Source organism: Miniopterus natalensis, chromosome 14 (assembly GCF_054644295.1).
Source record: "Miniopterus natalensis isolate mMinNat1 chromosome 14, mMinNat1.hap1, whole genome shotgun sequence".
NCBI lineage: Eukaryota > Metazoa > Chordata > Mammalia > Chiroptera > Miniopteridae > Miniopterus > Miniopterus natalensis.
Window position 1 is genome coordinate 54,786,273 of NC_142094.1, and position 22,708 is coordinate 54,808,980.

At 52.7% G+C, this 22,708-nt stretch overlaps 1 protein-coding gene across 1 annotated transcript in view; it reads left to right on the plus strand.

The window, feature by feature from the left end:
* The window catches only part of TCERG1L (transcription elongation regulator 1 like), an 87,047-nt gene that overhangs the window by 43,526 nt on the left and 20,813 nt on the right, over window positions 1–22,708 (plus strand). Inside the window, exons 5-7 of the mRNA XM_087824210.1 lie at window positions 12,199–12,290; window positions 14,668–14,756; window positions 18,595–18,749. Coding sequence (XP_087680336.1) covers window positions 12,199–12,290; window positions 14,668–14,756; window positions 18,595–18,749 — 336 coding nt within the window. The remainder of the gene's footprint in view (window positions 1–12,198; window positions 12,291–14,667; window positions 14,757–18,594; window positions 18,750–22,708) is intronic.

Sequence of the window (22,708 nt, forward strand, 5' to 3'; positions counted from 1 at the left end):
TTTAAATACTTACATGCGTTCAGATAGGTATGGTGGTTATGTTGTAATTTATTGTAATGAGCGTTTCCACAGTGAGAGCACAGTAGCCATGGTGGCGCCGTCCCGGGGTCACTGTGGAGGGAGGGCAGCGGGGTGTCGAGCGGCGGGGCCCGCAGGACTAGGGTGGCATTCAGAGAAGGTTGGCGGGCTTCACGCGTGGCACGGGTTACAGGTTTTACATTTATAACTACAGTTGTCTGAACAGTTACATTTGTGATGGAAGAATTATTTCACCGGTCATGCCACGTGCGTGTAACGGTGTCCGTCTCTCAGAGTCCACGGGAACGCCGGCGATCTTTAGGGAAACTGCTGTCCGCCAGGGAATGAACGACGCGGGCGCCTTCCCCCTCCCGCGACACCGGGGATTGGAGGCCCGCGCAGGCTTTCCGAAGCCCGCGTGCCTGTGAAGCTGAGGGAGTGTTTGGCTCCAGGCAGACCCCGCTGCCCCCCAGGAGGGCTGGGCAGGGGGGTGCACAGCATCTTCCCTGGCTCTGCGCATTTTCCCAGCGGCCGCGGGCAGCCGTCTGCCAGGGCGCAGAGTAAGCGGAGGATGCAGCGGGAGCCCCGCCTCTGCCACACGGAGCTCTCGGTGGCCTGGAGCCCGCAGGACCATGTCCTCGGGAGGTGGCCCCGGGGGAGCAGCTCCTGTCCAGGAAGAGGCCCTCGGGGAAGGAGGTGGCCCTTACTGGGCTTACGTCTGGGCGTGGTCTGCAGGCGAGGCCACGGGGAGTGGGGCTCCCTGCAGCTGGAGCTAGTTTGCAGGAAGTTGTCACCCCCCCAAAATAGCAGTTTAGCCTGTGAGAGTGTCAGAGTGAAAGACAGGCTGGCATGAGGCGGCTCCACGCAGAAATCCCCGGGGACTAATTCACGCCTAATGTGCTTTCCTGGGGGAGGCCGCTCCCCAAGTCTAACTCCTTCTGCCCTTTTCTCTCACTTTTTGATTTTACTGCCGTTTTTTGACATTGGAAGAAATTGAAAACCAGTTTGGATTTCATAGCTTCACATTTCAGGAGCCGGCGCTGCAGCCGGTAGCCGGGACGCGTCTAATTTATGCCGCGCGACTTCCCTTCTTAATTCCGCGGCCTTCCGAGGAAGGGGCCTGCAGGGACGGAGGCAGAAGTGCTAAGATGTTCATTTCGCTCCCTTTTTATGGGAACCACTTATCAGGCACAAAAGGCAATAAAACCAGGTGTGATGAGATTGGATGGAGGGGATGGGCCTGGTTATGGGATGAGCCATTTGACGTGGCTCAGCTGGGCTCTCAGAGGGGCCCCAGAAAGAGCGAAGGGGCAGAGGCCGAATTCCTGGACCAGATCCCGACAGAGATGGGCTGAGCCCCTCAGCCCATGGACGTGACCCCGGGCTTGGAGGCCACAATGTCTGCACCCTGGGTTGAGAAGCTCTTCTTCCATCCACCGATACAGCGAGCGGGGAGGTGGGTGAGATGGTTCCCCAATTTCTTCTTGTAACAAAGGACCAAGTAACGTTCACACCTGCGAATATTTCAGTGTTTCCGTCTGTGACAGTTCTTGAGTGCGGGTCAGCTGGCATTTGACAGAGCTTAGCAGGTGCTTCATAGCACCTGGGGCGGGTCTAACCCTGTCCACCCCCACTCTCAACTGTGCATATGGAGGGTAAGTGGACCAGTGACTTGTGTTTTCTGAGTCTCTCAGTGGGGGATCTGGTTCAAGATCAGAGTTCGCTCCTGGGACCACCCAGGTTGATCCCTTCACTTTCTTCCATCAGTTTGCACAGGTCACAGAAAAGGAAGGGCTATGCCTCTGTGGCTCACTGTCCCCTCCAGCAGGGCAGTGCCAGTGGGTCCCCAGGGCTGTGTGGCTGCTTCCTCTGCTCTCTCACCTGTGCTGTGAAGTGAAAGTGCAAGACCTGGTTACCTGGGGACCCGGGCTGACATGTGCCCAGCCAGAGGGCCTGCTCACCTGTCAGACAGAGACATCCACCACCCAGGAGGAACCGGACCAGAGGCAGGAATGAAAAGTCCCTGGAAGAGGAGATCTTTTGTTGTTGTTAATCTTCACTCGAGGATATTTTCTCCACTGGTTTTTAAAGAGAGTGGAAGGGGGGGAGGGGGAAAGAGAGAGAGAAACAGCGATGTGAATGAGACACTTTGATTGGTTGCCTCCCGCACCCACCCACCTGGGGCTGGGGACCCAACCTGCAACCCAGGTACATGCCCTTGACGGGGAATCGAACCAATGACCCTTTGGATGGAAGCCAGTGCTCTAACCACTGAGAACACTGGCCAGGGCAGGACAGAGATCTTTTCAACACATGGGAGAAACTCAGACGCAATCCTACTGATTTTGTGTCTCCATCAGAACATAAGTTCCACGGAGCCCGGATGATGCCATCTGTTTTGTTTCCTAACACACCCCTGCCCCCACCACCCCAAGCCAAGGACATGCCTGGCACATAGTAGGTTCTCAATTAATATTTGCCAAAAGGAAGCTCCAGAAGTCCAGTGCATCTCTAAGATATGCATTGTATGGGGTGGCACGGGGTCAAAGTTTGAGCCCATTGTGTGGCCCGGGTTCAGGAAGCCTGACACTCCCCCAGAGTGGGAGGTGCTCTCATTAATTAACCTTTAAAATGGGACGGTCGATTGGGCAACATTATCAAATCACAAAGCTGTGCAGCCTCCAACCCAGCCAGTCCCCTGCAGGGATTCACCCTCGCATGGACTCCCCAGGGTGCCAGGCGAGGGGAGCGCGGGGCTGCTCGTGGCAACAAGAGCCGTCACAGCAAAAGACTAGAACAACCTTTGTGTCCGTCCATGGGGGGAGGTGCAAATGCCAGCCACCCCTGCAGTGGGCACCTGAGCCGTTGAAAAGTACGATGCCTGCTTTACTAACCTGGATCTCAAAGATGCATTACTAGATTTTAGAAAAAGGTGCAAAGCAGGTATTTATTAAGGTACATTTGTGTACAGAAAACTAGAAAGCATATATACTCACATTTGTCTGTAAATGCATAAATATATAATGAAGCTCACACAGAGCATGGTGGCATTCTTTAATTCTAAGGAAAGATGCGTGTCTGGATTCAGCAGGCAGTTCACGGGTTTTGCATTTCTTGAAATTTGAATGTTTAACAATGGGTGCGTCATCTACTGAAATGTACATTGATTCGAAAAGACACGCACAGAGCCCCGGCCCACGTGTACGCGCCTCACACATGCAAAGAATCCAGAGCCGAACCATTGGAACGTGTGTGCGAAACGTCTTTTGAATTTTCCATAATAATTGTCCTGAATCAATGTAAATTATGAGCGAGTTATTGAGGCAGAAGCCGCTGAAACGCGGAGATTCAGCTTTGTTTTCACAGTGCTAATTAGATGCTGGGCTGCTTACAAGTGAAATTGTTTCTCGCATGTATTTGCTTTTAATTTTGGAAGCTCATTTGTCTCTGACGTGGCCTGTGTATTTCCAGTGCGGATGAAGTATCTGTAGGCAAGAGGGAGTTTTCATTCCCTTGTAAAAACTTCAAGACCGGCTTTCTGGTTGCTCGACGTGAGGCTGGCCGAGCACCCGCGCTTCCATGGTGTTCCGTCGTATCGGGAGGGACTTCGATTCCCACTATTTCCACTCATAAACCTTCCCAGCAGTGAAACTCATTGCATCAGAAACAGGTAACTTCCCAAGCACTCAAAACACATAACTAAGACCACCGATGAACCGCCCAGCCGGCCAGGCCCTCCGTCTTCTGGTCAGAGTCCTGCGCTCCTGGCGCTAACCGCCCCGGAGGCTGGCGATGGTGGCGTCTGCCCCCTCCCGCCGCGGAGTGTGCTGGGGACGGAGCGGAAGAGAGGCTGCCTTTCAGGACAGAAAGAGCCTCTAGGATGCAGGGCGCGCGTCTAACTCGCTTCCAAACTGGCCCCTTGCCGTCAGGCGGGAGGCGAGCAAGGGAAGGCGCGGTGATTGTGCGGGCACCGAGGAAGGCGCGTGGAGCTCGCGCCCCGCAGTACGGGGTGGCATTCTGCTTCCCCTGCCCGCTCAGCCTCAGTCCCCCAGAGCAGCGGACACAGCGATGTCCCAGCGTGCCTCCCAGATGGGACTGTGTGGCCTTGCGTGTCTCGGACACAGCGATACTCCAGCGTGTCTCCCAGATGGGACTCTGGGCCTTGCGTGTCTCGGACACAGCGATATTCCAGGGTGTCTCCCAGGTGGGACTCTGGGCCTTGCGTGTCTCGGACACAGCGATATTCCAGGGTGTCTCCCAGATGGGACTCTGGGCCTTGCGTGTCTCAGACACAGCGATATTCCAGGGTGTCTCCCAGGTGGGACTGTGTGGCCTTGCGTGTCTCGGACACAGCGATATTCCAGGGTGCCTCCCAGATGGGACTCTGGGCCTTGCGTGTCTCGGACACAGCGATATTCCAGGGTGTCTCCCAGATGGGACTGTGTGGCCTTGCGTGTCTCGGACACAGCGATATTCCAGCGTGCCTCCCAGATGGGACTCTGGGTCTTGCGTGTCTCGGACACAGCGATACTCCAGCGTGTCTCCCAGATGGGACTCTGGGCCTTGCGTGTCTGGAGTTTCCAGGAAATCGTGCTCAATGCCCTCTGCTCTCTTTCACGCCTCCTGCGGGCTGGGTGTCAACTCCTTGGATTAGCTCCTGCGTTTCTTACCTTTTTCTTATGGGGGTGAAATCCATGTGATACGAAATCAATGATCTGAAAGTGGACAATCTGGTGGAATTTAGTGAATTCACAGCGCTGTGCACCTGCCCCCTCTGCCTGGTTCTAAAACATTTCACCCCCTAAAGAAAATCTCTTCTCCATTAGCAGCGACTCCCCACTCCTCCCTCCCTCAGCCCCGTATGGCCACCAAGCTACGTCTGTCCCTGTGAATGGACCCTTTCTAGTTATTCCACGTAACCGACATCACCACTGGGTGCCCTTCTGGGTCTGGCTTCGACACCGAGCGTCGTTTCCAAGGCTTGGCCATGTCGCAGCGGGTGCCAGCGCTTCGTCCCGACTTATGGCGGAATGGTTCCCATGGCGTGTTCATGCCGCGTCGTTACCCACCCAGCCGCCGATGGGCACTGGGCTGTTCCCACCTTTGGTGACTGTAAGTAGGGCTGCTATGAACATTTGTTGACAAGGGTCTAGGACCTGTTTTCTATTCTTTGGGGAACGCACCCAGGAGTGCGTAACTCTTTGGGGAACCATTTTACATTCCCGCCAGCAACGTACAAAGATTCCCGTTTCTCTGCATCCTTGCCAACCGGCTATTTCCTTTTTTAATTGTTGACATCCTGGTAGGTGCGAAATGGTCCCTCCTTATGGCTTTCGTTTGCATTTCCAACGAATGCTGTTGAGCATATGTCCATGTTGGCCACTTGTGTGTCTTCTCTGGAGAAATGTCTGTTCTCAAGTCCTTTGTTCATTTTTAATTGGGTTGTTGGTCGCTTTCTATTTGAATGGTAAGAGTTCTTCATATGTTCTGGATCCCAGACCCTGATGAGATACATGATTTTCAAGTATTTCCTCCCAGTTTGCCGGTTGTCTCTTATCTCTCTTGATGGTGTTTGGTGCACAAACGTTTTACATTTTGATGAAGAGCAACTTACTTTCCTTTGTTTCTCTTGCTTTTCACGCAGTATCTAAGAATTTGTTGCCTAATTCAAGATCGTGTCTTTGTTTTAAAAATCTTCACATCCTCTCTACTTTGAAACATTTGATATTGTTGTTCAAACTTATAATAATTTTAAAATTTAGAATATGCATATGTATGTGTGAGAGAATCAGAAAGAATTCTGGGAACTATAAATATAATTATATGTAAATATCATAGGACCTATCCATCTATCTCTCAATTCCTAGAGCTTACTCAGGTCTTCAAAATGTTATTTTTGGTAGCATATTTTTCTTGTTTTGTGGATAAAGCATCTTCTTGCATCCCCTAGAGGACCCCGTGTGGGGCATGAATGGACCCTGGCTGGGGTTTTTTTATTTTCTTCTCTGTTACACGAGATCCACTGTCACTCCTGACCTGTGTCCTACAGCTGACCTTGCTCTTTCAGGCTGTGACCTTGCTCAGGTGTCTGCAGTCCTGGGCTGGCTTTCACACCGTAGAATCAGCCAGCAGGAAGGCGAGCCCTGCCTGCGGTCTGCGTGTCCCTGCAGCGCCTCTGGAGACACATTGAACTGAGGCTGGGGAAGCTGGGAGCCTGAAGTCCGGCGGGGGGATCCCTGCTACAGGGAGCCTTGCTCTGGAACAGAAACCCCACCTGAGGCCTCAGCTCTTGCCAAACGTGTGTCCAGTCTCTTGTTTATTTACCCATTTGTTTCTCTGTGGTTTGATTGCTCTGCACGTGGGAGGGACAGATTGACAGGCTACTGATGTCTTCCAGTGGGTGGCTGTTCATTCATTTATGTGCACATTTAGCCAGCCAGCCACCACTTATTAAGCATCTATTTTGTGTCAATCACACCGTTGGTTTAGAGCAGATTTAAAGATGAGGAGCATGGCGTCTGCTTTTAGGGAGCCCGCAGGTACATAATAAGTCATTAAGAGTGTTGTGCTCGGGTAGAAATATGCATAATGCATTTTAGAGTGCAGAGGGGCAGCAGGGTCCGCACTCAGCGGGCTTCAGGGCGGCTTTGCGGGGGGTCTCTGGCTGGCAGACAGGGACGCAGGTCCCAGGAACTAGAGATGCCCGGCGCAGAGCTGGGGAGATGGAAAAGCCCGCAGCTCGGCCCAGCCAGACACGGCTCCTGCCTTTTGGGAGTTTCTCTTCCGAGGAGGGAAGATGCATCGCCAGGGGCCTTAGGGCAGCCTGTTCAGTGGTGAGAGGCAGACGGACGAGAGCAGAGCAAGGAGCCGCCACTCAGCATGGGGGGTCATGGATGGCGTCCCGGAGAGGAGCCCGAGCGCAGTTTCGGGGAGCGGCGGACTCCAGGCAGAGCAGGTACCTAAAGCCGCACCACGTGCTTGATCTGGGGAGGGGGTCCCGGCGGTGGAGAAACCCCAGAGAACAAGGCACCAGTGGGGAAGGAAGGGGTTAGCCTGTCCCGCGGCAGGTGAGCGCCGCCGAAGGGCGCCGAGGGCCCAAGGCCCGTGCGCAATGGAAGTGCCGGCTTAGCCCAGAAATCCCGACTCTGGTTGACCAAGAGCTGACCCGTGAGGTACCAGCCCGACAGAACTGGGGGGGGGGACCTCAGACCAGAGCCTTCATTTGAGTGTTTCCAAAACAAAGGGCCTCTTTTTACCAGATGCTTTGGGATAAGTGTTGGCTTGACTGTTTTTTAATTTTTAATACCTTGTGAAAGAAATAGTCATGAAAAATGCAAGTTCCTCAGAAAATCTCTACCATATTCTAAGCCTGAGCACGCCCCCGTCTCGGGGAGCAGCGAGAACTCAGGCGTGCGGGCCTCCCCTCCCCCATCGATCAGCAGAAGGCACCTGCCCTTGTCATAAAACCGCATCTGTGTGCGCCGTGGGCCGGCGTCTCGATGGCCTCAGCAGAGGGATTACTCTGTCAGGTGACTGGTGGGGTCCCCGCTGCCAAATGGAGTGGAGTCGCCAGCTGAGGCTGCAAATCAGCGCCCTGAGCACAGCTCTGCTTTTCCTCTGAGCACAGACCAGCCATCCCAAGCCTGTGTTTGTTAAAGGTTATGTTTGCCTTAAGCTAATTAAAGCCATTTGTATCAAATGACTGGAATAACTTCCCTTATGAAAATAAAGAAAATAACTGAAAGAAGCTGCTTTAAAAAAAAAAAAAAAGTCTGAGTTCATTTCATCAACTGAGATGAGCCCTGCACCATTAATTCCATTGCATCAAAATGTGAAAATAAATCAGCCAGGTGAGGACTGCATTTTCATACAGATTAGCCTGCGAGAAGTCAGGGCTGACTCACTCCGGGCTCCTCGGAGAGCAGGCGGCGGTGTGTGCTGGGCCGCGGGTCGTGGTTCAGAGGCGGCCGTGGTCCGGCGCACAGCAGGGTGGGCACAGTTCCGTGAAATTGCCTGGTGCAGTCGCGTCCAGGTAGAAGGACCCAGGGCACTGCTGTGCGTTGGGCAGACACCCTGGTAAGTATCCGCCCCCGTCAATCATGCGAATGTGTTAGGTCAGGATGAATTCATCACAGATCATGATTCGCATCTAGGAGGATTTTTTAAGTAGATGTTTATTCCTCTTAAATTCGATACCTAATGAGACCCTCCAGATGCCAGGCCCAAAGACACCGAGTGGGGCTCCCAGCAGCATAGACTTGATTCCCATAGACCCTTAATGAGCGCTTTCCTCTCTTCCGTACAGTGCCAGTGCAGATGCGTTTTGCAAGAGGCATGGGAGACTTGGAAGGATCTAGAATATTCAGTAGGGTGGCGTGATGTGAAACATGGAAACAGACACACACTTGGACACAGATGCACTTAGGTTCACTGCTGTGTCAGGATGGTTGGATGAGTGATGATGACATGGGAGGAATGGATGGTCTTCCCCAAAATATTTGAAAGGAACTGTCAAATGTTTCCTGCAAAATTTTTATGATAGAATAAATGCTACTACAACTCTTCAGAAGACCGAGCTAGGTGAGCAAGCTCTGTTGTATAGAGAGAGAATTGGACCTGGGGGTTGAGCTTGCACACAAGGGGAGGAGGGTCTCCCCCTGGGCTGGGGTCCTCCCTGCTTGCCCAACCACAGGCAGACCCTGCATAGTGGGTGAGGAGGGTTGAGGATGCTTTTGCCCCAGTAGCTGCTAGAATCCCATGAGCACCACATGGCAGACACTGTGCAGCACTGTATATGTCGTGTCTCTGTCTGCAGCTGGGATCTCCCACGTGGCGGTGGACTGAATGTTCATGCTTTCCCCCAGATTCACATGGTACAGCCCTAATCCCCAATGGGATGGTACTTGGAGGTGAGGCTTTTGGGAGGTGATTAGGGTTAGACGAGGTCATGAGGGTGGGGCCCTCATGATGGGATTAGTGCCCTTAAAAAAAGAGACCAGATTGCTCTCTCTCTGCCATGTGAAGACACAGCGAGAAGCTGGTGTCTGCACCCCAGGAAGGGAGCTCTCACCAGAATCTCACAGTGCCGACACCTTGATCTTGGGCTTCCAGCCTCCAGAACTGTGAGAAATAGGTACCTGTTGTTTAAGCCACCCGTTCCATGGTATTTTGTTATGGCAGCCCAAGGTGACAAAGGTATTATTTTTCTCATTCTGTTGGGAACATTGAAACTCAGAGAGGGTAAGCGATTTTCCCCACATTTCCAGGTAGTAAGTGGCAGAGCTGGGCTTTGATTCCCAGGCCTGTCTGATTCCCAGCCTCGTCTCTCTGCTGAGCTCAATGCTAATCTGGCCCCTGAGGGAGAGGTGGCTACTGTCTCAGCCTCCCTGATTCCTGATCCTCCTAGGCCAGGTCTCTAACCGAACCCCACAGCAGCTCCCTCCTCCCAGGCCGTGGCTCCATGGTGGGGGAGGTCCTGACCTGGCCAGAGAGCTGGAGAGCACGTCTCAACCCCGTGGACAGGGACAGTGGAGAGCCTCTGGACCCGGAGCTGCTGGCCAGTTCCACAGCGGGCAGTGTGTGTGTGGAAGGGGGTGTCTGTGCCCTTCCTGGCCTGAGTCCCAAAGTTCCCTGTCCTGGGAATGCTCAGACCCAGAGGCCCAGCAACGTGGCTACCCTTCAAGACATCGCTGCTAACAGGCCACACTCATGTTCACGATTCCTATTCCAGGCCACGGCCTCCACAAACCTCCCTTTTACATGACAATTGCTTTAATACAGAATCCCATTTTTTTCCAAAATGTTCCTCTTTGATAACATTTAATAATGTAATTTAGAACAGAATGTATTTAATCGTGCGTTTCTCTTCCTGTGTGTAAATGAAGGTTATATAAAAAGGTGCTTTGAGAAAGTTTTAAAATCTGAAGCTGTGACTACTCATGCTAAGATAACAAGGAATTAAATGCAACGTCTGAGGCTGCGGCACTTAATTTTAGCACCATCAGTGGCGCCTGAGAATAGCACAGCCCCTTGAGGTTCCTTTTCTTCTATAAAATAAAGTGGCCTTGAAAAAAAATCTTGTGTGAAAATTTAATCATTTTTACCATATGTAAAAATACTCCATATATTATGGATGACACTATTTATAGTGACAGTTTTATATGTTGTCCTCACATTTTTTCAGCTTTCCCTGCTCCCTGAAATATCCAAATGGGGTATAGAGGGGTGATAGGTCTTATGCGGAGCCCAGTCTGGCCTTGGCTCCCCCTCTGGTCCCATCTTCCCTCACCAGCCCCCTGGCACCTGGGGTCGGAGTTGAGTCACCGATGTCTCAGCTCTGGGACTTTGCACCAGCTATTCCTTGTCTCCATGCGACGCCTGATCCCCTTGTCCCAACCCCTTCCCATCTTTAGGGTCTCAGTTTAATGTCACTGTCCAGAGTCTCTGTCCACACCGTCATGGGTATGAGTCACCTGCCCAGCTCCAGAGGGTCACCCTGTCCATCCCCTGACCAAAAGATGAAGCAACAGTTGTAACCCTTTGTCTTCAGGGAGGAGTGATGTCGCCAGGCACAGAGACAGGTGCGGGGCTTCCGAACCTGCAGGCGGACACCTCTCTGTGGTGGGACCAGAGTGGCTGCCGGGGAACCCAGGGCGCCTGGGCCCCGACCACATAGAGTGCCCCACAGACGTGACCAGGTGACAGGGGCTGTGGAGACTGCAGGTTCTGGGAGGGTGAAGGTCTCGAGACCAGTTCCCGTGTGAAGGCCAGCGCTCCCATGAGCAGGTGTCCTGTCCCGATGTCCCCGAGAGCAGGTGCCTTGTCCTGATGCCCCTGAGAGCAGGTGTTCTGTCCCGAGAGGTTGAGGAGCCACTGGCTTCCTGAGGAAGGCCGGGGAGCACACGCAGCCATGAAGTGGCTCTTTGGAGCCTGTGGGGACCAGCCAAGATGCTCCTGTCACACTATCCGAGCCCAGCTGATGGGAACGAGAGGTGTTTGAACTACAAGCCTGCACCGTCCTCCCCGAGCGCACTTCAAGGCCGCTCCCCAGTTGGCTGTCTCATTCGTCAGAGCTCCTGGGATGTCATTCGTGCCACCGACTCCTTTTAAATTCATAATCCTGCTAAAGTAAAACAGGTGGGCGGCGTCCCCCGAGGCACCTGGGCTCCGAGGCAGAATTCTCAGGGGCCAGAGGCAGATCCGTGTGCCCGCCGAGGCCTGTGCCCGCCGGGGCAGGGGCGCAGCGCAGGCCCTCGGGGGCCTAGAGCTTTGCCACTGTCACTCTGCCAGCCCCCGGCCCCTGCGGAGGCCGCTGTTTGTTGAAGCTCCGAGGGGAACAGGAGGAAGATGAAAGGGAGAGAAGAGACTTAGTAACTGTCTGAACCGAGGAGGCCGGTTAGAGGAAAAGGCAACACACCAGGGTCTATTGCTAGAGGGGAAATAGTGGGAACAGGCCTTAGGCCGCGGAGGGGCGAGGGGCAGCTGCCGCCTGGAGGGTGAGCGTCACTCGAGACCCAAGAGGCGGGAGTGTGGGCCTAGTGCCGTCAGGCCTTGATGGGGACGGGAGACCCTGGTGTGGGACTGGCCCCAAATGTCCTGTGGCCTTGGCTTCTCTCGGGTTGGCTGTGTCTCTGTGATTCCAACATGGAACCCGCTGTCCCGAGGGCTCTGGGTCACTGAGTCAGTTGACTGTTCACCCTACTTTTTCCAGCAGTGCTTGAGTGCCTGTGACATTTTGCATGAGTCACATTCTCCTAAATCATCGCCCGTCTAGTAGCTCCTCTAGCTGGAGATGCAGTGACTTGCTGACTCCATTCCACAGACACAGAAAGAGGGGTGGGGATAGCGTTGCCCTGGGTGGTACCCGGGAAGGTCCCACATCGGCCCCTTACCCTTGTCAGGGAGCCTGTGTCCCCTCAACCCAAACCCATGTGGCCTGATCCCAGAGGTGTGGCTGTCAGCATTGTGGATGGGCTGTGGGCAGGCACACAGAGTTGCCGGCTGGGCGTCATTGGAGGGACTTGTGACGAGACTACGGTTCAGGCCATGTGATTGCACCGTCCTCAGGTGGACAGTGTTCACTAACCAATTGAATTTTCAAGGCCACATTTTGCCCTTGTTTCGTTTTTCCAAACTGACACCACCAATGGAATGCTAATGACAATTGTTTTGGTCCAGCAGATAAAAGCAGGGACCGGATCCGCACACCCCGCCCTCCTGCCCTGATGCTGCGCTCGGAGGGGAAGAGCCCGGCCAGGGGCGAAGGAGACAAGGTCGGTCTCGGGAGGCGAAGCTCTGGGAGGGGGGCCTGGGCCGCACACCCTTCCCACCAGTCCTCCCACGTGGCTCTGTGAAGTGACGCTTGGCCAGTCCCTGCGCAGAAAGGTCACACCCAGAAATTGCAGAGTATGCCCGGGGAAAGGACCAGGGGTCGGAGAGCTTGCTGGGCGGTGCTCTGCTGGAAGGAGCTTGGGTGTGACCCTGGCTCCCATGTCCTGGTCCCCACATTTCAGGGGGAGTTTGTACGCACTGCGGGCAGACACCACTCGGGCAAGGCTGCGGTTGGTTTTTGGTGCTGACTTTTGAAGCTAATCCAAAACACGGTTTTTTGTTTGATTGTTTGTTTAACATGTTTTAGTGTTGGGCCTTCTTTTTGCCCGATTGCCAGATGGCATTTTAAGGACCAGCCGTGAATGCATGGGGCACGTTGCTGTCACGTGCAAAACCCGAGATATTTGAAAATCACAAATGGAGCTTTTTTTGCCCCGATCTGTCAGACGGCCTGGAGGCCTCTGGTCCGACCAGCGTGTTGTTAACACTCCCTCTCACTGGACTTTTTCGGCTGTGTCTCCGTCTCAGACATTATGTCCCTGCTCCCCTGGTTTTCCTGCCAGCGCGGCATTCCGGGCAGCACCGCGGGTGTCCACGGCTTCTCCTGCATCTCCGTGGGAATGAAGCGGTGTAAACGGATTGGGAATCTTCGTGCGGATTAGTTTTGTTCCTCGATGTAGGATTTCGCTCTGAGGGATCAGATCTCTGCCAGGATGACATAGTTATTAATCAGGCTGTCTTTTTAGGGCCTTAACTACTTTCTTTATCACTTTGCTCTGCGTGTCTAATTCACTTTTATTACCTTAGTGTGGGCGGGGAGCTTCACGCCTTGATTGGCCGTTTCACCCCCACCGGGCCGCCGCCGCCTGCGCGGGGCTCGCCAAGACGGCTCCGCTCTTAGCGGCTCCGCATCCCAGCGCCGCCCATCTAAGTGTCCGTCCCGTCACCAGTCACAGCCCACCGTATTTCCTCGAGTAATTAGCGGGGTAATCTACTTCTCAGAGGCCCCTCATTGGGTCGCTACTGTTCAATTAGCCCCATAATGAAAACTTCCCGCCGTTTTTCTAATTGGATCAGTACCATCAACTCCGTCTTGATGTAGTTTCCAACACAGCCCTTTCCGAATACTCATTACTCTCCCGGACCTTGTTCTGTCACAGGAAACAAAGGCATTTTCTACCACCCCAAAATTCTAAAAAGCATGGCTCTTAAACTTACAAACTTAAGGGTAATTATATACATTAGAAGTCACTTATTTAGCGTAGTTACTTGTCACAATGAGCAAAGGACAACCCCAATGCACATGGGTGGATGGATGACCCCTCATGTGCCGGGCACGACTCGTTTCATGGTTAATAGCACCTTGCCGGTGTGCCCGCCCCCGAGACCACGCAGGAACTTTCCCAAGTGAATGTTTTCGTCCCAGGGCTTCTCATTCTTCCTCTCGGCCATTCAGTCCTGATGACCTGAGCCCTCTCGGTCCTCAGCTCTTGGGTGGACAGTGTCAGCAGGCCGCAGCCTCCTCCTGTTGTCCATGGTTCGAGCTGAGCACCCGTTTATGTGTTCGGGATTTATCTCACCTGTGGCTCTTACAGACGCGTGGGGTTCTTTTTAATTTGGGGGAATAAATCTTCATTTTCTTTTAGGTGCTTAAACATTCTTTCTTTTCTAAATGGAGATACAGACACATGGAGATTCAAACCCAGCTGTGCACAGAATGACCCGCACATTGTAATGCCCCTTGAACTCTGCCCCCAGCTAGGTGCTCCAGGAAGGGGACAGTCACTAGTGCAACCAGTTTCTGCAAAGACATGGGCTTGTCCCTTCCTCTGCCTTCAAGGGACTGGGATGGGCCAGCCCCAGCTGCACTCAGCACCCCTCACAGCTTCAAGTTTCTGCCGCTGAATGCTGCAGTGTTTTGGTGGCATGGTGACACCAGCCGCTAGGTCAAACTGTTTCCAGAGATGACTCCAATGGGCTTGTCTGCCCCCCAAAACTTACGGCACCCGGGAGCCACCTCTGGGCTGCCTCTGCCTGTCTCGTGTCTGTGAAAGCAGACAGTTGAGCTCATCCGGGATAATTAAGGGATGCCTTTGTCTGAGTTACTCCCCACGGTCTGTTGTGCCACGAATCCCATATTCTCTGCATAATTGCCTGGACCCTTTTGCATTGCTGTTCTGCGCAGGTCATTATCTCATGGTGACTGCAGGCAGGTCTGTCTGCAAGAGACTTGTTATTCCTTCCTCGGTTGCCTGTAATTGAAGACGAGTGTTTAAATAAAAATATAAAAAGGCACTCTCCTTCTCTTTCTGTTGAAAGGAGCCTCCATCAATCCTCATGACAGGAGAGGACAGCGCAGCAAAAGGCAACAGACCAGTGGCCTCCACCCCGGTGCCCGGCTCCCCCTGGTAAGAGACCCTGAAACCCAAGAGCCATGAGCAATAGCCTTGTTTTGTTACCAAAGAGATATGCATGCTTCTTAGGTAAGATTGTGGCTTGGAAATGAATTTGCAGCTCACGGCAGGTGCAGTTCCGCACGTGGTCACATTCTGCGGGAAGGGAAACAGCTTTTAGGTGATGAGGTTCCGCTGCAGTGCGTTTGTGAATCTATATTAAAATAACAATGCTAGTGCGTTCACATCAGTGAGACCCCGGGTCTGCAGAAAAGGTGGATGCCTCAAGCTCCAGAGGATTCTCCTCTGCCCCAGGAAGAGTAACTGGGTGGCTGTGAATGACGACACGCCTGACTCTCCCTGGCCGTCCCTGGAGGAGTCCTCACGTTCGAGAACGCCACACTCCAAATACCCTTTGCAAGCGAGTGCCGCCTTTGGTTCCTTAAAATGTCTTTTTATCATGGAGTGATTTGGAAGCAGAATGAAAAGGTTATTACAGGAAAAATTAGTTTTAGAACCTGAAGCTTAGAGAGAAGGATGGGGCTGGGAGGAGCAGCTCATTTAAGAGCTGACATCACAGCCCGGGGCAGGTGTATTAGGTTCCATCTGCTGTCAGCCCGGCAGTGTCCTGGGTAATTGTGGGCTGTGCTCTTCCAGTTCTGCTCTTGGCTTATTTTTATTAGTCCCCAGGCAGCCTTGCTTGAATCCCGAGACAGCAACGGGCCTCACCTGTGTCGGCAGGTGGGTGATGCTATCCATCTCAGCCTGGGCAGGGAAGTTCAGGGGCAGGATCTCCCTGCAATTGGCAGCTCCTGGGGTTTGAATGAACTGGGACTCTGATGGATGCAACAGCAAAGGAGGCGCTACTTTGACTCTCTATGAAGGCGTATTCTTCTGGAAGCCCTCGGCCACAGTCAAGATGGAGTGCCCCAGAAAGCTGGTGTACTGTGGAGACAGCCTGAGGTCCTGCGTACTGTTCTGGTGTTGAGCACGTGCCTCCTGAGAGTTTCTCGTCTCCTCTTCACAAAGCGGGAGCCCCCAGCAGCTGCTGATCACTGCCTGGCCTTTTTATGCTGCTCATTATTTAAATATGGGGGCATATGTTTATGTGCAATAACAAAAGATCGATAGATAAAAGCTTTCAAAGAGGCAAAAAAAGTGAAAGCGATGGTGGTCAGGGGCACAGCCTTTCCTGTGTCTCCCTCTGCATCCCAGCACGCCTCAGGACATTGCTCTCAGCTGTGCGCCCTCAGCCATCCTGGACCCACAGGTGGCACCAGTCTGACCAGGCTTTGGAAGAGATGGGAGACGCCCGCCCTGGAGCTGAGAGCTGTGAGCCACACCACATGGAGGCTGCGCTTCCCAGGCACAGAGCTGCCCTAACAGGCATCTCACTTCCGTGCCAGCCTCTTCCTGCCCTCGACCAGCCAGCAGAACCTCTGGTCCTTGGCGAGCTCTCCACTCAGTCAACACTGGTGGGGTGAGTGCTATAGCCAGAGATGGTTGGACTGGAGGACAGGCTTAGGAGTGGGGAGGAAAGACACACCTCTGCATGTCCCCCGCGCTCTCAAGACTCCCCTAAAAACACGACTTCACTTCTGACATGAGATGAGCGGGTTTCCATGCATGGAACAATCCTCCACACCAGCTGGGTGTACTGCCACTTAACTCAGTCTGACACTGTCCACCTGGAGAGGGTGGCAGACCCACGGTTAAGGGCTCAGTAGGCGAGGTCTAGGGAAGGGCCACAGAGCTCCCGGGCTCTCTGAGAGCCACTCCCGCAAGCCTGTATGTGCTCGCCAGCCCCGAAGCTCTCCGAACCCTGTCCTTTTGGGTTTCTATGGAGGCTTCACTACGTGGGCACGACTGATGAAATCATCGGCCGTGGGTGACTGAACCCAGTGTGCATCCTGTCTCCGGTCCCCAGAGGTCTGCAGGTTCTCAGGTCCCCATCCAGCTCCAGCCCCAGGCACTTCCCCAAAGCCGCTTCATTAGCATAGACCAGGTGTGGCCCAGAGGGGCTTGCGAGGGGAGTAAGGACACAACACAGGAGGGAAGGGGGAGACAGAGGCTTCTGCCCTCTCCTCCCTGAATCCCCGTGTCTGCAGACCCCATGCCCCCCCCCACTATGGACCAGCCAGGGCTACTCTACCTGCCAGGTCAGCCCCCCCTCCCCCCCGAGATAGCCCTCCACAGGCGGCCAGAATGGGGAGAGGAGAAAAGACAGCCCAGGACACCCAGATGCTGCCCTTCAGCTCCGAGACCCCAGCCCTGGGGTGTGGCCCAGCGAATGCCAGGCTCTGTCGTCCACAGGACGCTTCTCCTGGGACAGGGCACACAGGGGAAAACAGCGATGGCGAGCAGGACCCAACGTGTGTCTTGGTGAGGGGGCGACAGGGGCGGGGCGAATTCCCCTGTCCCTGCGGCCGAGGTGGAAGCTTGGGGAGAGCGGAGCTGCCCTCCACCCCGTAGAGCCTGCAGGCCCTGGGCCTCGCTGTTGGAAGGCGGCCGTGCAATCCTGTGGCAGAACAAAGCAGCAATGCCAGTGCTCATTTGACAAAATCCAAATTTGATATATTAGGGCTGCTAAGTGAGGGTGCTCTGTACCAGACTAACTCCCGTGCGCAAATCAGATCCTCGGGGGCGTGGGGCAGATGAAGAGGGAGGATGGCCGCCATCCAGAAATTACGCTGTGATTCAAGAAGGGAAACATACGCATATTACTTAAAACGTGCATAAAACGATGCATAAAATTAATTTTGCATGTTATAGCTGGCTCGGTCTAGTTGAAACCAACTGTAACGAGTCGATGGGCGATTTCTCTAGGGTAATCCCGCTTGTGTCTTTACCCCACCACCAACAACCTGGTTCAATTGCACCCGTGTCCCTACGGCACAGAAACGGGGTTCTTTGTGCCTGGATATAAATGTGCCGTGTTAATTGTTGTCTCTCCACTCCCTCCCCGGGAATAATCCCCTATTAAGTCCCTGATTAGCTGCACTCCTGCCTTGCTCTAGAAGCTCGGTGTGGTGGGAGTTAGGGAGCTGTGACTGTTTCCCGCCTGGGGGCGTTCCAGGGCGATGGCTCTTCCCCGGGCCAGGATGTTGAGGGGGGCGTCTCTTGACCCAGCACCAGGGGCCCAGAAGTGGTGTATCCCCGATGCAGCAAATATATACAAGAGACGATGGAGGATTGGGAGAGAACTGGGCCAAATAAATCCCCAAATGTAAAGCCTTTCTTCCTTTTTTAATTAATTTTTTTTTTAGAGAGAGAGGGAGGGGGAGGGAGAGAGAGATAGAAACATCCATGAGAGAGAAACATCATCGATCATCTGCCTCCTGCAGGTCCCCTACCAGGGACCGTGCCCGCAACTCGGGACTGTGCCCTGGCTGCACGTCGAACCGTGACCCCTGGTTCCTGGGTCAGCGTCAGCTGCTGAGCCACACCAGCTGGGCAAGCCTCTTTCTTAAGTTAAATGAACTTTTCCTAAGTTAACGAACCAACATGGGAAATACCCCAGGAACGCAGTGGGAAAATAAGCGTGTCCACCTGGTAAAGAACTTCCGGCCTCGCTGTGGGGACTTTCTGGAAATGCGTGTTTTCTGGTGTCAGCACCTCCAGTTCTTCAGGGAAAGGGCAGGCGGCAGGCGGGGCCCCGGCCATCAGGTCTGCGGTCTCAGAGGAGACTCGAGGGACAGGCAAGTTCCCTGGATGCTCGTTGGTCGGTGGTGACGTGGTCCCTTTTCTTTGGAAACCAGGTCACTGGGAGGGCTTCAGGTGGGACCTACAGGCCACCAATGTCCCAGCTGAATGTCTATGAGCGTAACTCAGGTGAGTTTTCCGATTCGAACAGGTGTGTGGTCTGGACGGGCGATGACCGGGTTTTCTTCTTCAACCCGACCATGCAGCTGTCCGTGTGGGAGAAGCCCGTGGACCTGAAGCACCGGGGGGACCTCAACAGGATCATCGAAGACCCACCCCACAAGCGCAAGCTGGAGGCCTCAGCAGGTAACTGAGCTGGGCTCCTGCGGGCCCTGGCCCCGTGTCTAGACTGTGTGTCCCCAGGGGGCAGGACAGGAAAGCATGTTCTTCCTGGTTATGAGGGAAATTGATTTTTGAGGAATTGTGTTCACTGTTTCAGAATTTAATAATTAAGTTTTTATGGCACTTTCCGCAGAAATATCGATCCTCCCAAGGGTCAGCTCCGGCTTTCTTTCTGTGTTAGTTTGTAACTCCGAGAAAACCTTCATCCCTCAGCCTCTCTGCATGTCCTTCCTGCTGCGTCATTAGCCAGCGTTTAATCTTTTCAATGTTTTATGAGCCCACTTGAGAGACCAGATGTACATAAATAACATACTTCCTCCCACGTTTGCACGAAACCATCCGTTGTTTCTTTGAAGGGATCCTGGGACTCAGTGGAACCCTGTGCTTGGAGAGGGGTCGGGTGCGGGGCACAGAGGCAGCTGTGTCTGATAAGGCCCTCGTGACTCTTGTCCCCAGAGCCAGAGAAGAACAGTGAGCATCTTCAGAAAGGATCCTTTCTGATCAGACCTGCCGCAGTTTTTATTGGCTCTGTATTGGACGAGCCCCTCCCTGAGCTCCTGGGCCACACTGGAGGGACCTGAGGCCAGCTGTGTGCTGACCTGACAAGCAGGTGCTTGACCCCTTGGAAGACGGGGTTTTGTTTTATGTTGTGGGGTGTTTTATTGGGTTTGCAATGATATTTTTAAAAATATGTTTTTATTGATTTTTAGAGAGAGAGGGAGGGAGAGGGAGAGAGAGATAGAAACATCAATGATGAGAGAGTCACTGATCGGCCGCCTCCTGCACGCCCCCTGCTGGGGATCGAGCCCACAACCCGGGCATGTGCCCTGACCGGGAATCGAACCTCGACCTCCTGGGTCGACGCTCAACCGCTGAGCCGCGCCGGGCCAGGCTGCGACGATATTTTCGATTCTGCCTCATCTTGGGGTAACACTGATGACAGCGGCTCCCTTTTATAGTCAAATCCAGAGGCATCGGGCTGGAATTCAGAAGAAGGGTTCTGAAAGCTGGTGTGACACTTCAACAGCCCGGGGGACAGAAACCATTGTTCGTGTGCAGGCAGTGCAGTCTTCTGAGATGGAGAGATGACAGGCTTAATATGTTTATTTCATTTAAGGTACTAAAGACGAGCCCCAGAGAGCGTGAGTCAAACGATGTTGCGAAAAGTGTTTTGGGAGCATAGTTAACTGAATCTGTGAAAACTTAGCTGTGTGGGGGAAGGGGGAAAAAGCCTCTCCTCCCTCCTTTTGGAGTTCTGGCGGGGCTACTGACCAAAGTCGCATGGGACAGGCTAATGGGAGAAAATGTCCCAACTTTCTTATGGATGTAGGTACGGGGCCCCATAAGAATGTGGGGCCCAATCCCAGGCCAGGCGGTGGCGGTTTATACGCCATCTGGAGCTAAGGGGGGACGGGGTTGTGGTTTGGGACTTCAAAGGGCAGGAGGGCTGGTCACATGTGGATGGAAAAGCCAGTGTTCGGTAAGTGGGTGTTTGCTGGGTCATCTGTCACCATGGGCCTTGCTGGGCCCCTCTCTGTCCATGACAACTGCAGTTAACATGATGAAGCTGCCTTCCTGGAGCAGGCCCTCTGCCTAAGTATTTTTTCACAACTAGGGGGAAGGTCAAAGGTTCTTTCTGAGTCTTTTATTTCCTAATTAATGCCCTGGTCGGTTAGAGTGTTGGACCAAGGACCAAAGAGTTCCAGTTTTGATTCCTGGTCAGGTTGCAGGTTCAATACCTGGCCCCATGCGGGAGGCAACCAATCGATGTGACTCTCTCACATTGATGTTTCTCTCTCTCTCTCTCCCCCCCCCCTTCCACTCTCAAAATCTATGGGAAAAAATCCTCAGATAAGAATTAACCCCCTCCCCCCCAAAAACAGATTAAAATATTCCATATCCTAAAGATGCACATTTTGAGGTTGCAAACTCTGCTCCCACTCAGCTGAGTTCAGGTACAATAGAAACTGAGTGTAGGGTTGTTTCCTCCTTTGACGGCCTGACATCCATTTTTAAGAGGGATATTTTGCATGCTGAGCGAGCGCTTGAGCAAAAGACCCTTATAGAAAACCATCTCTCAGTGACAGGGGACTCTGCACAGTGGGGAATGTCAGGAGACTACGCAGCCCGTGAGAAATGTTAGGTGCGTCGTAGCGATGGTTTTATTTGCTTGGTAGGAGATGGATCATACAGGCAGGCTCCTGGCTCCTTGTTTGGCTTGCATTCTTGCAGATAATTGGGTGCTGTTTTTATTTATTTTATTTATTTTTCTCAAGCCTTGGTCGGCATGAGAAGGAAGTTGGCACATTAGTAGTCCATGCGTACTCGCTCTATTTCTCTCATTTGGAACAAGCCAGGCCAGGTCCAAGAGAAACAAAATCACGTCCCCACACTCCCCACTGAGCCACCTGGCAGTTCAAAGCTCAGGAGGACCGAAGGAGGGGGACAGTGGTAAAAGATAAACTGAGGCATATTACAAGTTTCAAGAGTTTATTTGAGCAAAAACAATTCTAATTGGGGAGTACCAAACCAGAAGTGGTTAGGAGTGCCCCTCCCTCCCAGGGAAGGACTCATGTAGTCAAGGTTTGGACACAAAGAAAGGAAACCACTGGCTGGCTGTAGTTTAAGGCCTAGCTGCCTGCTTGTGATTGGTTGTTCTTAGTGTTTTGATTGGTTTTGTAACCTTGAGGCAGGTACTTTTTTATGTAGGTGCCCCTGCATTAAGCCTCCTGGGTCTAATGGCCTCCTTGTTTAATGAATTTAATGTCAGGGACCTGAATTACCTGGGTCATAGATCAGTTCTCCATTTCACTCTACTACCACCAATCTCATTTTATACTAAAAAGGGGGAAGATAGAGCCTTAGATCTCACAAACACAACCAGAAATATCCAATGAATTTAGATGCAATATATCAAGGTGGTTTTGTCTTCCATCCACTTATTGTGGTGGCCCTAACTACTCTGCCTAGATAGATGTGTGATAATAAAATTACATGTAGTTACAAAAGTTTTAACCTTGCTTTCTTTTTTAAAAGAGATTTTCTTAAACCAGCAGTTTTAAAAACCTGAATCTTAGAGCTGTGCCAGTGACCTCAACTTTCTGTTGCAGGGTAGAATTGACATTTAAATGCACAACTTCTAATTTCCAAAGATCCACCCAAATGGTTTTATTTGCAGCAGAACAATCAGGACAGGAGGTATTCTGGAGGATAATTAGGGATTACCTGGCGGAGTTGATGACCTCTAGCCATCAGCCGTGGCATTTTCTCCCGGCTGGTCATCCATCAGGGCTTGTGATGATTTGACTCTAATGATGACAAGAACCAGCTCTAGGAGAGGTTGTGATTGGTGGGGATTTCAGCATTTTGTTAACTATTATGGATTTGAATGTAGGAATACCTGTTTCTAGTCTGAGATGGAACAACCAAGCATTCCAGTTGATACCCACTATTTTTCAAGAGGAAGCAAAATAAATGAATTCTATAAAATAACTGCCACATTTAGCTGCTATTAGGTTTAGGGGTTTGTGTGAGTGTGTGCACGTATCCGTGGGTGTACGTGTGCATATGTGTGCGTGCATATGTACTCTGTGCACACATGTGTACATGTACACGTGTGTGTATGCACGTGCATGCATGTGTGTGCATGTGTGCGTGTATATGTGCATGTGTGCGCCTGTGTGTTTCCTGGGAATGTCAGGCACTGAAGTGGGAGCTGAGAGTGTGTCGCGCTCTGGGGCCAGCGTGCAGAGCTGCCAACGGTGCTGAGCCACCCATCATTCAACAGATAAGGGAAAAGGCCCTTTTTTCACTGTTAGCAGTGCTGAGAGATTAAGACGAAGGCCTGAATTATTTTCTAATTATCTTGCGGAGCATCCAGGTTCTTTATGGCGCCAGAAGCCATGCTGTTAGCTGAGAATAAA